At 34.2% G+C, this 15,186-nt stretch overlaps 1 protein-coding gene across 1 annotated transcript in view; it reads right to left on the bottom strand.

The window, feature by feature from the left end:
- The window catches only part of LOC149416882 (transmembrane protease serine 9-like), a 49,655-nt gene that overhangs the window by 28,264 nt on the left and 6,205 nt on the right, over window positions 1-15,186 (bottom strand). Inside the window, exons 3-7 of the mRNA XM_089641339.1 lie at window positions 9,337-9,423; window positions 3,781-4,764; window positions 2,922-3,030; window positions 1,499-1,680; window positions 294-398 (exon numbers count right to left, since the gene is read on the bottom strand). Coding sequence (XP_089497465.1) covers window positions 294-398; window positions 1,499-1,680; window positions 2,922-3,030; window positions 3,781-4,764; window positions 9,337-9,423 — 1,467 coding nt within the window. The remainder of the gene's footprint in view (window positions 1-293; window positions 399-1,498; window positions 1,681-2,921; window positions 3,031-3,780; window positions 4,765-9,336; window positions 9,424-15,186) is intronic.

Genomic DNA, 15,186 nt, shown 5'->3' with positions numbered 1-15,186 from the left:
ACCTGTTTAAAAAACAAAAAAATATACCAGTGTCTTACAAAATGTTTCGAAATTTTTATATTTAAAACTGGAAAATCGGTAGGCACCCGCACAAAAAAAGATTAATAAATTCATTAATTACAAGAAACCAATACTTAAAAAATAGAAAATCTTTTAAAAACAAAAGCATTCTGTCAAAAACCATTTCTCAAATTTATTATCAACGTAAACAATTTGTCTTGTCAAAGCTGAATTGTGCTATTTAATTCAAAAAATATTTCAGGACATAATTATTGCTTTTGTGGAATCGTTACCTGTATTCGTGGAACCCCAGCCGGCTACTATAGCGCTCAGTCCAGTCAGGTTCGGGATGTCTTCTGCAGATCCTCTAAAAGGTAAGCACAGCGGACTTATAAAACCTGAAACACAAAAGTACAAAGTTCATTTACCGATGCCCGTCTCAAAAAATTACTCGTCATAGTTATAATAAAGGTATGTGAGAGGTATATTGAAGCGAATTTGGAATGTAATGGTACATATAATTAGGTTTTTTGCAGGTAAAATGTCACAAAGTGTTAAATTCAATATTTTATTTTAATAGAATAATTCTTGCTTTTTGTAAGTTTTTATGGAATAAATTCGGTTTAGGGGAGTCACTCGAATAACCGAAATTGAACTTGATTTAGACTAATTTAGGGCTGGGGAATCCGAATCTGTAAGAATTAGGTGGGGGTCGGCACTATTAACTGAGTTATAGGGTCTTGAAGTTTCGTACGCATTGACATTGTTTGAAAACATGTTTTATATATATTATTTCAACTATGAATTATGAATTAAAAACAATCAAAGTAACAACTATTTTATACTCTGACATATCAGCAGTGCCAACCAAAAAATAAAAAGTGATGCCATATAATAATAATATCAATGCATGGAAAATTCTGAAAATTAAATATCATTTGCCAGATTTGTAGTTTATTATTTGCAATCTTGTAAATATTAAATTTCGGTTATTCGAGTGACTCCCCTAAACCGAATTTTACCCGTTTTTATTTAATTGTCAGTACGCTTTGGTTACCAACCATCCAATATCTGATGACGTATCAGAGAATTTTTGACCTAGGATCATTATTGTCTTTTGCATTTTGGAAAAAACACAACATCTCGAAAGAGCTCGCTTGGGAGGTTATTCCGCCTCGACCTGACTCAATCATATTTTCACCCTTCCCTCTCTCTCTTCTTCAACAATATTAGCAATTCTTTAACTTAATTTTGAAAAAAAAAATCAGAAAAAAGTTCGATCGCATGAATCCTTACCGGGACTTAAATCCTTGCCGGAGCGCACCTTTTAAAGATTTTTCTGTTTCAAATTTTTGTTTATGAATCGTTTATATTTTCTTCAATAATTAAATATTACAAATTAAGGTTTTACTCATTAGATTTTTTTAAATGAATGATGAATCATTAAAGACTTATTAGTATGATTCATCTCAAACTAAAATTATATCGGAATGCTTACCGTTAAACTGCACTACAGTACTGAGGTAAATGAGGGATATATCGTTGCTGAGGCGCGGGTTGTTGTAGGAGGGATGCACCGTGATGTTGGAGGGTGCAAAGTCCTGAGGAGGGTCACCACACAAGTCCCCTTCGCAGTCGCGGTCGGATCGCTCATCCAACTCTCCTAAACGGATTGTCACCCTAGAATCAAATTGTGAAAGTTTCATTACATTATTTCTACAAAAAATAGGTTATTTCTGTTAAGACGTTGCGTCACGCTAACGGAGAAAAATTAGTATTGCTAATTTATTGAAAATATCATCAAATTATCGGTAATCCGATTCAAAACGGGATTGCAGGCCTTTAACGAATGAATTAACATGCTTCCTGATAAACTTTTAGTAAATTTAGAAAACATTATCGACACATGTCGGAACACATGTTCGAACACGTATTCCGAACTTGCACTGCAATCCTGTTTTTAACTGGATTACCAATAATTTGAAGAGGTTTTTACACTAACTCCGAAAAAGCAAGCTACCGGCATGATTTCTAACCGAGCGGGTCATTTCCTATACCTTTGAAGTTTATTTTATCAATATACTTGAAAGGTTTTATTTGTAAGTACTGTTTTTAATGTGTGGTGCAGTAATTTCTCACAATCAAAGATCTACGTCGTAATAAGTTAATGTTTATTTAATCAGTGCTTCGTTGAAGATTGCTTTAAAACTTACCTTGCTTTAGACTTAATTACTTACAAACTATAATATTGATTATATTGATTTATTTTTGGGGTATTAACCATGGAGCTCCTTATTTAGCCAATGTGCGACACATGTGTGATTAAAGAAAGAGGAAGCGCAACATGACATAATGCCCCAAAAATAAATCACTATAATACTTTTGACAGTGAAAATCTCAAATTGAATCTATAATATTAATGTTTTGCATGTTTTACTTACAATTCTAGTACGACTGGAAGATTGGTAATGCAGTGAGCTGCAGATATAACATATCGTTCATTGATCAGGCTTCCTTCAGATGTGAAGGAAGCCTGAGCGATATGTTATAATATCAAATCGTATCTATAATATTAATGTTTTACTTGCAATTCTAGTCCACCTGGAAGATTGGTAACGCAGTGAGCTGCAGACTGCAGATATAACATATCGCTCATTGATCAGGATTCCTACACATCTGAAGGAAGCCTGATCAATGAGCGATATGTTATAATCTCAAATCGTATCTATAATGTTAATGTTTTGCTTGTTTTACTTACAATTCTAGTCCAACTGGAAGATTGGTAACGCAGTGAGCTGCAGATATAACATATCGCTCATTGATCAGGATTCCTACACATCTGAAGGAAGCCTGATCAATGAGCGATATGTTATAATCTCAAATCGTATCTATAATGTTAATTTTTTGCTTGTTTTACTTACAATTCTAGTCCAACTGGAAGATTGGTAACGCAGTGAGCTGCAGATATAACATATCGCTCATTGATCAGGCTTCCTCCACATCTGAATAGAATATTTGGCTGGTTGCTTCCTGTAAACAAAAACAAGATTTATCAAAAATAACCACAACAAGCTCCTCAAAATACAAAAAAATCATATAGACTCTTCATCGGAATCACTCTTCAAGTTACCCTGTTATCTATTTGCTTTGGAGCTGATCTATAGCGATAAAACAAATATCTATTCTAACGAGAATGGGTGAAATATTCTCAAATTTGAAAAACCGGTTGAGTTCTGTGAAGAAAATCTCTTTGACTATTTACGATGACCAGAAGCGTTGGCAACTGTGCAGGAGCATTCTATTTTTTGTAATCACACTCAAAGTGAGTGATATTTTATGTAATTATAATTTGACATATTTCGATTAAAATAAAATAAAAATTACAGAATTTTTTCGATTAACTTTTTTAATATTTTCGCCAATAGCGATAATAATGTATGGTTATGGATTTAACCATACAATCTGGAAATGTGAATATTTATGACCTTCCACGCAATAAAAACTTTGCTTCTCTATTTTTGGTGTTAGTGCGTCGTTTGTTTTTCATCCAAACAGATATGTCGCTAAATAGGGATAATTTCTATGATGAAGCCCTATGAAACGTCCAAAGTCAGTACGTTTTGTTGACATATCACTTTCTTTTAGATATTTGCCAAAATCAATTAAATTTGGACTTAGATACTAGAAAGGGCTTTATGATATATTAGGTTGGTTTGTTTTCCTAAATGATTTGAGGTTTAGGAAATACATGATGGTAGTGAATATTTTCAATTTACTTACTTCGGTATCCTAGTCTAGCCATCCAGGGGTAGTCACCGAGTTTAGCATCTTCTCCTCCCACAATTCTACTTTGAATTGTAGTTCCGCATCGCTGGTCGCTGAGAAGCGCCCGCTTCGCCGCATTCCCTGTTAGCTGAATTGTTGTTGTTTCTGGAGCAGACGTCGTAGTCACCACGACTGGAGTTTCAACGGGGGGATCTACAACTGGAGGACTAACTATAGGATCCACCGGAGGATTTGTTACCACTTCAGCAGTAGTTGTTGCTTCTGTAGTTGTGGAAGTTGTTGTGGGTTCTGGTAGTAAAAATGTAGCAATAGTCGTTTCAACTTCAGCTTGAGCAACTGTTGTTGGTCTTGTTCTCGGTCTGGCTGGTCTGGCTGGTCTGGCTGGTCTAGCTGGTCTAGTTGATCTAGCTGGTATAGACGGCCTTGCTGTAGTTCTCAACGTGTCTCTGCTTTCAAACTCGTGTGGTGACCAGCAATCGTGGCCGTCGTATTCATATGGATCGTTCGGAGCGTGACTCCAGTGAGGAAATGACTCACCATCCCAAAAGAAGTGATGTTGGGTTTTGTCTCTAACGGTCTGAGGATATCGGTTATTGCGGTTGCTATTGTCGTGTCTTCCATAGCCACCATAGTTATAGTGAGCCCTTTTCTGTTTCCTGTTCTTCCTGTATATCATGCTCTCGATGAACAGATTGCAGCATATCTGTGGACGGAATCCGTCGTAGCCGCACGTGAAAAGCCTGATCAAATCTATGTCCTGCCTCGACGTTGGTTTGGTCTTGAACACCGATATGGCAGCCGGACAGAACTGCATGTCTATACAGCTGCAGTAGTATTGTATGAGCTGTGGATCTATCACACCGAACGAATTGAAGAGGAGACTATCTTGGTCAGTGCGGGGTCCCGTTACTTGGAGGCTTTGTCGTGATGGTACGATCTCCTCGTCGAAACTTATGGGGTAGTCGTGACTAGCCCATGCTGGAAAAGAAATAACAAATTTTAAATGTGATAAAAATGTGTTGCTTGGATGGTCAGTATTCCGAAATGAATCAAGACAATGCGGAACAATTATCAAAATTATATGTTTTCTACAAGAATGGATTATTTTAAGTAAATTCTATTCAAATCGCCGTGCTGGTGCCAGGAAACTGTAAAATCCTTAAAAAAACGTTGTAAAGGTAACATGTACCTTTGTTATTTGTTCATATACTCTTCAGTTATATCAGTGGGTGGGTAAAATCGTTTACATTGTGAATCAATTAAGATTTTTTCGTGATCATTTAAAAAACAAATGAAGGCATATTTTCGACTTTTTATTGAACTTAATTGAAATGTGGAACACAAGGTTATATAATGTATTTTAATCGGTCACCCAATCTTAACGCGTAAATCTTTTATAAATTTATTGCTATCCATTAATTATTTACCAACAAAAATAAAACCAAAATTCAAGCAAGCCAGCCTTAACCAACATAAGTTTTATTACTTATTATAAAAGCATGAAGCCAAATTCAGCTGAAAAAAATTAAAGTTTGAAAAAACAGCAAACATATTAATTTATTACAGTTGCTATTAAAAAAATCTTGCACTTCAAACCAGTTCAAATTTATTTATGTTGATTGAACTAGAGAGCTAAATAATATGTTAAATCTTATACTCGTAACAAAAAAAAACAAAGTGCGGAACATGATTAAACCAAGCCACGATTTTTTTCAAAATTTTAATTTATTAGTATTAATGTTTGTTCAGAATGAGGTTTCATGGATTCTAGAAACTAATTTATATTATGTTAATAGATAAATTTATAAAATTCACGAAAATAAGTTTCCTAGACCAAAGATTAAAGCTTATTGTAATTTCGAGGTACCTACTCTGTCCATTTTTTTTTCAAGATTATCGAATGATAAATTCTTATTGTAAATGGGTACAAAACTTAACAGAAAAAATAGCCAGAAAGAAGAGGATAGGGGAGTCCAAGTGATAGTAAAATTGTTGGAGATCAAAGAATCGTAAGAAGTCACAAATTTTCTAACCTTAAAACTTTTTTTTTAAACATAGTGTCTTACAAAACTGAGTAGTATTCAGTTTGATGGTAAGAAATCTCTCATTTTTACAATTTTTCAACAAACAAAGGTATTATTATTTTTTTCTTTTTCTAGCAAGTAACTTTAATTCATTCATTGATACGATGCATTATACTAAATTTTTGCAGTATACTAAAACTAGGTTTGATTTCTACGACGTCCATCTTATAGGTACGGTACATTTTTTTAATTATTTCTCACTAATCGAAGACTACAGAATAATCATCAGTTTAAGTAACATGCAAAGAGGAGACAGTATGCTCAGATTCAGAGTTAGGTTGGTTTGGGTCAGATAACAAATATACAGATGATAGATGCTGTAAGAAATTAGGATATTTAAAGATTGTATACTTTTAAAGCACTTTGCACTGAATGAGAAGATCATATAATTACAATCTATGTCAAAGGACATTAGAGGTTAAATGCGTACCTATACAAAATTGTGCGACATTGACTCCACCGTGTTTCCCACCACGTGAACCGGTACCGGCATCTTCCTTGGAGCAACCTACAAAACTGGACAACGACCTCGTGAGGTCACAACGGTGTCAAACCTATACCTTCGCAAACCGATCATGAGTTAAAAATGTACTATAAAAATTAACAGTTAAGCCTTTTTGTGTTTTACTAATTCTACATTTATCACATTCGACACAATTTGTGAGAATTTTTTCCATTACATTGTCTTTCATTTTAACATCACCTTTTTTCAAATTTTAACATCACTGTTTGTAACGACAGTTCGGTGCTGTGAGGCCTTTATCACAGTTTAGGTGCGTCCATGAATCAACATCCAGACTAAAATATCAGTGGGTTTGGTGGTTAAATTTTAACATCACTGTTTGTACCGACAGTTCGGTGCTGTGAGACCTTTATCACAGTTTAGGTGCGTCCATGAATCAACATCCAGACTAAAATATCAGTGGGTTTGGTGGTTGACAAACTTCACCGCATTCTCTTCCAGCCAGGGCGGGAAGATATTTTAACTCTGGACTAGGGCTATTATGACAAAATCACCAATGGAAACAGTACAATGTTGTGTACTAAGCTTTAACTTATTGAATAATCTCAGTTGAATTGGATCAGGTATGTGCTCAGGATGCTAATAGAATGACTTCCTTATAAAATACCGGCGTCAGTTCCAGGGAGAAGAGGTTAGGTTGGCCGTCTCAATCCAGGCCGCGTAACACAGCTCCAGAGTTGTGCCAGGAGATATGAGCCTGTAATTGTCTGAGGTCGACAGAGACGCCTGGGGGTGGCTTTTTGAGAGCCCCAATCCAAATAGGAAAAGGGAAAGAGAACGAATAAACTTGGTAGCGGAAAATTCTTTAAAAAAGCCAACATGATCGTGCCGTCTTTAGGGCAATTACCGATCGGCCATGGTCATCAAAACAATGAAAATGCTAATGATAATGATAGATTGACACTAATTTTAAAATATTAAAATCAAAGATTCTACAATATAACATTAAAAAAACATTGACAAAATAATACCATTTTTGTCCACACCTTACTTCAAAACTAAGATGCGTTGGTATGTTTTTGTAACCGGGTACTTGAAGAGACGGTTAGGAGGATATTTGTTGGGTAAGGGTAACTAAAAAAATATGTGATGCTTTTTCTGACGTCTAGACCACAGTAAGTTGATACAATCCGGGGAATCAAGCAAGTGGATTTCATTCAAACGTTTATTCGTGTTGTGGACCTAATTGTTACATTGGGACTATTTTTTCGCTTGCTTACCAATAAAATTTTATTTTATATATTGTTCATAATTGGGCTGTGTTATTAGTAATTGTAATGAACAAGACATTCGTATATGAAAGAGATAACACGATTAGGCCGACTGGTGTAAATGGGAATATCTTCATTTGTTTTTTGTATTTTTAACAGTAGTTTCCTCCTAAGTAACATATACCAGTAGTGAGACAAATAGTGTACCTATACTCCAGTTGTATTATCAAACCTACCATCATTATAATGGACGAATATATAAGTACTACATGCAACGAAGATCCAGTCCATTACAAATTGGCGCAGCCGGTAGGATATTTAAGTATTTTGACTCCTCCCACTATCTCCCCTCGAACTCTCCACCTCCTCTACCCTAGCATAACAATATCTTATTATTTATAAACTTTTTGATTGAGCCTACGAAGTCCCGATTTAACTCGAGCTCCTCCTCCTCCATTTCATCTGTCTGTAAATTTGTTTATGTTCCGTGTTTGGTCAATCCTGTCAAGGTGGTGGCCATGTTGGATGGTACATCTTAACTCCGCCAGATTTCGCAATCGGAATCATAAATATTACGCGAGGTCTACTGTTCACAGAGTAATTTTAAGTTAGTATCAAAAAACGATAGTTAATTACACGGATGTGTCGACACCGGTCGCGGAAATATCAAATAAAATAGTAACAAATATACATAACCAAAAAAAACTATCCAAAAACAAAATAGTAGAGGTAAATAAATAAACATCCATCAATTACGTCAATTATAAATCAAGAACGGAAGTTATGTTAGCTATATAGGTCTCTATAAATACAGAGGACGATGATTAATACCGTCTCCAACTCCGACCTCTTCAAACGATCTACCTCATTGCATCAAAGATCCAGTTATTGCCAGACTCCGTACAGGTTATTCGACCGGATATATTTGCATTACCAATGATCGTTGATTTCTCTAGGCTAAATCAACCTTTATAAACACAAACACGATTTTGATTCATCCAGCCATAACAAAACTAAATTAAATGTCAACCTGTTCATTTGAACTGGTACATTACACTCAATTGAAATGAGTGTCTTGTGGGCATGTCTGTGTACCACAGAGTGCTTGAAGTAAGGTAGTACATTTTATTTTTCTTTAGGTGAAATCGACTAAACATTTTCAAAAATTAAGTCGTTGTTGAACAGACAATCAATTAAATTACACCAGTTACTTTTATCGATTTTCTATTCAGCGGCACTTTATAAAGTTGGGTCATCAAATTATTAGCATATACAATTTTTGTACACGAAGACGGGAGCGTTTTTATGCGCGATTGACAAAAGCAAATTGAAGATAATATAAAACTGAGACATTGCTAATAAAATAACGCTGTTTGATATTCGGGTTGATTATCATCATGGCAGACATGGTCTAACACATTTCCCTTGATATTGGACACTGCAAAGCTATCCAAAATGCTGGTTCAAAAGGGAAAAGGAAGTGCAACATGACTCAATGCCCTAAAGGTCAAACATCACTATTTAAAATACCGATTATTGTCATTTCTATGAGAACTGTGCCGTTTTAAAAATACAGTCAATGTGCTACTATGCAACAGCGAACCAATATAAATACATGCCTTGTGTGCCTTCTACATGAGTGCCAAACAAATATTATCCCATCACCTCGTGCCCCAACCCTATTGGTCGGTTACTACCAAGTTAAAACACTATACAATAACATGCTCCTTACTTTCAACTTTCACGGTCAAGGGTTCAACCCCCGCCCCGCCACTCAGCAGCCAAAGATCTACCCTTTTAAGGTACAGAAGACTTAGACCTAATTCAAATAAAATAGGAAGAAAATGTTATTATAATAATACAGTCCTGAGAATAAATCGTTTCATTTAGATAGGTTTATATTTGGTTAGTTATACATACATGGAAGGTTATTTTATTACTACATAACTTGATTAGCTTTGTTGTATAGTTATTATATGGAATTGTTCACTATTAATATACGGTTCTGGTACTCATATAAATGATACTCCAAGAGAGATTACTTCGTTTATTATTAATACAATACAAGATTACGGATACGTGGATACTAACTAAGAACTATGATGTGAGAGGGAGAACTACCCACTAAATCGGCTTGTATATCTCCGTCATCTATCTGTTACCCTCTATTCCGACAGAGTCAAGCACATTACTGTATTTGTCCCACAAGCTCTATGTGAAATATCTAAGTGTTCTGCGTTTAATATCGTTTGCATCACAAACCAAAATATATAAACTATCTGGAATAAGAAACCGAAACACATAAACTATCTAGGTATTTCGCGTTCAATGATGTTTTCATCAGAAAGCAAAATGTATAAACTATCTGGAATAAGTAACCGAAACTCATAAACCATCTAGGTATTCCGCGTTCAGTAATGTTTTCATCAGAAAACAAAATGTATCTGGAATAAGAAACCGAAACACATAAAATATCGAGGTATTCCGCGTTCAATAATGTTTTCATCAGAAAGCAAAATGTATAAACTATCCGGAATAAGAAACCGAAACACATAAACTATCTAGGTATTCCGCGTTCAATAATGTTGTCATCAGAAATCAAAATGTATAAACTATCTGGAATAAGAAACCGAAACACATAAACTTTCTAGATATTCCGCGTTCAATAATGTTTTCATCAGAAAGCAAAATGTATAAACTATCTGTAATAAGAAACCGAAACACATAAACTATCTAGGTATTCCGCGTTCAATAATGTTTTCATCAAAAAGCAAAATGTATAAACTATCTGGAATAAGAAACCGAAACACATAAACTATCTAGGTATTCGGCGTTCAATAATGTTGTCATCAGAAATCAAAATGTATAAACTATCTGGAATAAGAAACCGAAACACATAAACTATCTAGGTATTCGGCGTTCAATAATGTTGTCATCAGAACTCAAAATGTATAAACTATCTGGAATAAGAAACCGAAACACATAAACTTTCTAGATATTCCGCGTTCAATAATGTTTTCATCAGAAACCAAAATTTATAAACTACCTTGGTGTTCCGCGTTTATTTACTTAAGACAAATATAATTGACTTGACCGGTTTCACCATGAAAAATCAATAATCGTAATACAGTTTTCAAAATATTAAGTCATGATATTTAAAGTAAATCAATCAATAATGTACTAATTAAATTCAATTTTCAATGCGTAATATTACCAAATTCATAAAAAATTCCAACGTTTAGTATAAATATTCAGGTACATTAAACTTATGTCATCTCTAAATACTTAGTCACCGCTCTTTTCAGGTTATATTCGATTCTTTGAAAAACCCCAAATGACCTAAGGCCGTGACCTCGTAATAAAAAATAAGTCGACTGCAACACAGTTTGGTGTTCATGAATGAGTTTCGGGGTCATGGTGAAAAGACAACTTTTTTCCAATTTCTTCAAAATGTATCAATTAATATAAATTTAAAAAAAAAAATTGTACCTTTATTGCTTCATTATGTTGATTTTATATTTTATTCTGCAACATTTTTGATAATTCTCGTTTCGAAAATATTTTTTTTTTATACTTTTAATTTTTTTTGTAAAAATTCTTGGTTTATCTCATCTGCTGATAAGTTAGTATTAGTTTCCAGCGAATAGTAACTATTTTTTTAAAATTTAACAATAGATTTTGGTGGATATGGCTCAGATTATCAATTTATTATTTATATAGGTACCTCAATGTTAAAACATAGATATCGCCAGAAAAAAATGTATTAATGTTATCATTTTTGGGTGGAAAGGCTTTGAGTTTTAAACTTTCAAGTTTTGCGTTTAATGTTTTAGATATTTGACTAAATCTTATAATTCGTAACAACTTCTTTTCTAAACATTCAATATTAAATTGAACATTCTACTGAAACTTACTGATGTAAATTATTGCTAATTTATTTGTTAAAAACGGGACTGCAGACCGTTAACGAAAGAATTGATAGGTATCCTGTTATACTTTTAGCACAGGGAGAAAAATGGGTATTGTTAATTTATTCATAATCTCTTCGAATTATTTGTAATCCGATTAAAAACGGGATTGTTGGCCGTTTCCTGAAAAACTTTTAGTAGATTCGTAATAATATCGGATCACAATATATGTTCATGCATCTGCGTTTGTCTTGATAATATTTATATAATGACTATAATGTTAGGATTTTTATAAACGCGTATTCCAACATCGTGACAATACATTGGTATTTAACTCTTAAACCCTACCTGGGGTACTGCAGTACCCCCCTGGTGTTTAAAATATCAACAATTTTAACAATATCGCACTGTTGCAAAAATCGCTCTAGCTAATCTACTCTCGATAATTGGCGCGTAAGTACGTCAGAAAGCCATGACCGCCCGGCAAGTGCAGTCGCGTCCACAGGTGTTCCGGGGTACCCCAGTACCCCGTGGTAGGAATAGTGTTAGTTCTTCCTTCCAGTTATACTTGAATTACTGAAGTTGTTTTTCGACATCTCTCTGGTAATTTTACACATTATTTATGATTTACTTTATTTTGTGATAATGGTTAGGTAACAGTGTTGATAGGGAGGGCCTGCGCCCAATAACGAGACATTCATGGACTAATAATGTGTTATGAATGTAATGACAGTGTATGCAGTGTAATGAGATATGACAATTAACAATTGGTTCACGTCTATACCCACAGCCAAGAAATTGTTGAAAAAAGGGATAACATTAGTTGGAACTGTAATGAAAAATAAACGAGAAATTCCTCCGGTTTTCTTGGACACTAAAAATCGAGAGAGATGCACATCAATGTTTGCCTATGACGGACCTCTCACACTTTTGTCGTATTGTCCTCTGAAGTCAGCTAAAAAGAAAGTTGTAATTATGCTGTCCACCATGCATGACAGCCCTGACAAGGATAATGAAGTGTACCTTCCAGAAATAATACATTTCTATAGTAAAACCAAATGCGGAGTGGATGTGCTCAGCCATCTTTGTAAGAAGTACTCGACGTCCAGGAAGACCAAAAGGTGGCCCATGTGTCTCTTCTACGGGTTGCTAAATGCTGTTGATGTCAACTCTTGGGTCTTATTCAAGCTGTCAACTAACATTGATAAAGAGAAAATCACCAAGCGGCGTGAATTTCTAAGAGTTTGTCAATGGCACTCATAAAGCCTCATATGAGAGCAAAATTACAATAGGAAAGTTTACCCCGGGATATCAGAGAAACTATACGTGCAGTCTTGAATATTTATATTGAAGATCATAGGCCGGTCCCTGATAATCCCAAACCTGGTTGCTGCTGCTTTTGTCCGCGAACATAGGACATCAAATCTTGATCTGTCTGTAACACTTGCCGCAGCCATATTTGTGCTGACCATTTTTACAAAATCAGTCCTTCATGTAAAGGCAAATATGTCTATTAGTTTTTATTAATAAATTTTATTGTCTTTTCATATTACTTTGCCATAATAAAAATAATATTTAAAGAAATATCAAAAACTTCTATTTTATTAATCTTTTTTGCGCGGGGTACTTCAGTACCCCGTGGTAGGAATAATTACATTCCCAGAGTGGTAGGGTTTAAGAGTTAATTAAAAGTTTATCAGAAAAAAAATGTATATTATTACCTCTTCAGGTACTTACAGTAGAAAAGAATATTGAATCGTTAATATCAAGCATGACGCACGTGTGCTATTAAAGTAATAAGTCAAACCACCTGGTAATTTAGAAAGTAACGTGCAATTCCCACTTCAATACATATTTCATACAAATCGGTAAATCAGTGACAAATCGTCATTCTAGTTAACTACGTCAGAAGTGACGTCATAAGGTTGAATATTGAATTGTAAAATTATAAAATATAAACATGGAAGATTCCAGATTACAAATCTCTTTAAGCGACCCCGGTATAAAGCACGTATTTCCCCACAATATGTCGTCGACATAGACAAAAATTAAAAAACATTATTTTAATTGTTCTGGTAAAATAGTATAATATGCTCGTAGATTTTGGTGTGTATAAGCCAAAATATTATATTGACATAATCTTCGTGAAATGCTACCCGAAGTTGGCCTAACCTTATTCTATCAAACAAAAATCCCTAACAATAGGGGTATAAAAGTAAACAAATGTACTATAAAAACATATACCTATACCAAGAAACCTTTTAGGTATTTATTTATTGCATCTCACTATACATAAATCATGTTTTTCTCATAAAAATTTACTTCACTAGGACTAAGTCTGTATCGAGGTTAGTGGTATACCATGAAATCATTAATAATGGCTAACATGAAACCTCGTATACCATTAAACCATGTATACCATAAAACCCTCTTTACCGTGAAACACTGAATACCATTAAGCCCTGTATATCATAAACTACCGTATACCACGAAACCCTGTATACCATGAAACCCTGTATACCATGAAACCCTGTATACCACAAAACTCTGTAAATCATGCATACTATGAAACCTTGTTTACTACAAAACCCTGTATAACATAAAACCCTGTATACCATGAAAACTTGTATACCATAAAACCCCGTTTACCATCCAAACCTTGCATACTATGAAACCTTGTTTACAACGAAGCCCTGTATACCATGAAACCCTATATACCACGAAACATTGTATACCACGGAGCCCTGTTTACCATAAAACCCTATATATCATTAAATCATGCATACTATGAAACCTTGTTTACTACAAAAATCTGTTTACCGTGAAACCTTGAATACCATTAAACCCTGTATACCATAAAACCCTATATATATCATGAAGCCATGCATACTATGAAACCTTGTTTACTACGAAGCCCTGTATACCATGAAACCCTGTATAACACGAAATCTTGTTAACCACGAAACCCTGTATATCATGAAACTCTGTACACTATGAAACCATTGAATAGCAATCGTGCGAGAGTTACTCTCATATTAGAAAAAAGTAATATTTAGTGTAACTGCCATAAATCATATATTTTTTTTACTTAATTCAATACAAGAGAGAAAAATTTGTATTAATATTCATTCTAGTATAAATATTGACTCAGAATAGTGTGTAAAGTCCCTTGAACTCGTTTTTAATACTCGTAATTATTGCAAAGGGCCTTGTAAAACGGAACTTGAACGGAAGGTAGTAGATCCATTCCACTCTGATAAATAATATTTCTTCTTGGGTTTTTCCGTTACTTAATTAATTAAAATAATATAACAAACTTGTGAAAAATAAACAGAGACACATCAACAGTAGCAGTCATGAAATAAGAATATTTAATAAATTCCAAATCTTTAAATAAATATGTAGCAGTGATATTAACTTCATTAGATTGACCCTGGCAGTGTGGAAATAACTGTTAACCCAATTTACAATGAAATATTATCAATAATATGTTTCACGACTATAAAATAATGTACACTTATTTTCTTCTAAATAAATTACCTCTCGATAACTGGGCATGTACAATAATCGCAGAATGAAAATTTCAAATTTGTAATTTTTAAATACATCTGAATTTCACGATCGAGCTGAAAATCGTTAAAAAGGAAGTAGACTCGTTGTCGATGACAATGCAT

Source organism: Hesperophylax consimilis, chromosome 16, assembly GCF_061612785.1.
Source record: "Hesperophylax consimilis isolate HC1 chromosome 16, BYU_Hcon_1.0, whole genome shotgun sequence".
NCBI lineage: Eukaryota > Metazoa > Arthropoda > Insecta > Trichoptera > Limnephilidae > Hesperophylax > Hesperophylax consimilis.
Note: the sequence above shows the minus strand (reverse complement) of the source record. Positions and strands in the feature narration are given on the sequence as shown.